At 53.3% G+C, this 1,964-nt stretch overlaps 1 protein-coding gene across 1 annotated transcript in view; it reads left to right on the top strand.

Moving 5' to 3' along the window:
* WISP2 (WNT1 inducible signaling pathway protein 2) overlaps positions 1–1,267 on the top strand; it is a 5,171-nt gene extending 3,904 nt beyond the window's left edge. The window contains exon 5 of the mRNA XM_009070198.1: positions 1,236–1,267. Within this exon, the coding sequence (XP_009068446.1) occupies positions 1,236–1,267 (32 nt within the window). The remainder of the gene's footprint in view (positions 1–1,235) is intronic.
* The last annotated feature ends 697 nt before the right edge of the window (positions 1,268–1,964 follow it).

Consider the following 1,964-nt stretch of genomic DNA (forward strand, 5'->3'; position numbering starts at 1 on the left):
GGTAAGTGGGGGCCCCATGGCTCATCTCAGCTGGCACTTCCCTTTGTCATTTAAACCTGTTGCCCAGCTTCCCTGAGGCCCTCACTGCGGGCACCCCATCACCCCTCCTCAGCCATGAGCTGACCCTGTCTCAGGGACAGATAAACCATCTCCTGAAACTTTGCTTGGAAAACAGCCCATGGCAGATGCAGACCTGAATTTTGGGGTCTCTGGATGTCTCAATCCAAGAGCACTGTGTATCCCACACAGGTGAGCTCTGCCTGTCCCTATGGCCAGAGATGAATTTGCAGCTCCTGCCTGGCTCCCTGAGCACACCCAAGAGGTGGTTCTGTCACCACTTTCTTAGCCTGGCACAGTCCCAGCATGGACATGGTGCAAAACTGCCTTGCCTTGCTGGCATGCAGCTGGCACTATCTGCCCACCTTTTTCCCTGCACTGCTCCTGCTCCCCAGGCATGGGGAACATGCCACCACCCCACTCCTTCTCCCCATTGCTCTCTGCTCTGTCTTTCCAGAGGGGAAGAGGAGGTCATTTGTAGCTGTGCCCACCCTGGTCATATCCCGGAGCCAACACCTCATCCTGGCAAAGAGTCTGGCACAAGCTCATGGCACTGTGGTTTCGCTGAAGGTGGAGGATGTGTCCCTTGGGAAACTGGAGAAGAACTGATGGACTTTGGCTGCAAAGGAGGGTGGAAATAGAGAACAAGATCCCTGTGTCACCCAGCACCTGACCCATCTGTACACCCTGCTGCCCCAGGCAGAGTTACTGGGAAGAATCCCCGAGTTTCTTAGGCTGAATGAAATGGGAAATGGGGAAACTGCCCCAAGTGTGAACCCACCTGAGAAACCAGGAACTGGTCCTTTCCCAGATCAGTGAATATTCTGGAGATTTGATGCTGCTCCTTCACCACATCATGCAGCTCTGCTCTGCAGTGACTGCAAGAAAGACCATCTCCAGCATCTGGAATCCCAAATCCCTGGAGGGAACCCTCATGCCCTGACCCCCAGGGAAGGAGCAGGTACATTGGGCTGCACACCACAAGCTACCATTGTGCTAAGTTGAGCTGCTTGACTGTGCACAAGCTCAGCCATCCCACAATATCCACCCTGGAGCCCAGCAGCAACCTTCCTGGGCATGGGCAGGGTCCTCCTGATGGCAGCTCTAATTCACCTTCCCACATCTCTCCAGAACAAACACGAGCCTTCCCGCTCTGCCTGGCCTCCTCCTCTCCAAAGCACTGGTGGTTTGGCAGAGCTTCGGCAAGTGAGGAGCTCAGACGCCGGAGACACTGCTCTGCAGCACCAGACATACTGCCTGCCATCCAAGCACATTCCCCGTGAGCTGAGGCCAAGGGAAAAGCAGGGAAAAGAGGAAACAAATCACAAAGACGAGTTGGGGCAACATCTCAACGGGCTGGAGCTGCTCCAGCTATGCAGGAGTCGGCGCAGGAGAGCTGCTCGGCAGCTCTGACTGTACTTTATCCCAGCAATAATCCTTCTGATGGAAAGGATGGAAAATGAAACCCAAATGCCCTCTAACGGCCTCGCCCGAGTGTGCAGAGGGAACGTGTGTCCCTGGCAGGGTGAGAAGGGAAGCTGGAAGGAGCTGTGGTTTGGGTGGTGTGTCCAGGCGAGATATGGACAGTTTAGATGTGTGTTTGTGGGACTGAAAATAAAGATGTGCTTATCTAGGTGTGGAGCTTGTCTGTGTGGGGTTTGCTCAGCCCTGCTGCTCATGGCCAGCTTGGAGGCTGCAGGAAAGTCCTGGCCAGGGATGGGACAGCTTAGAGGCACCTCAATTTAGGCTGCTTAGAATAAGAGAAAAAAAATGAATCAAAGCACTTAAAACATGATTACAGTTATTACAGTATATGGTATACAGTATATGGTATAATACAGTATATGGTGGATTAAATTCAGCCCCTTTGCTTCTACCCAGTCATAAGCTCCATCAGCTCTGCCACT

The sequence above is a fragment of the Acanthisitta chloris genome, unplaced genomic scaffold, assembly GCF_000695815.1.
Source record: "Acanthisitta chloris isolate BGI_N310 unplaced genomic scaffold, ASM69581v1 scaffold21532, whole genome shotgun sequence".
In the NCBI taxonomy this organism is placed as follows: Eukaryota; Metazoa; Chordata; class Aves; order Passeriformes; family Acanthisittidae; genus Acanthisitta; species Acanthisitta chloris.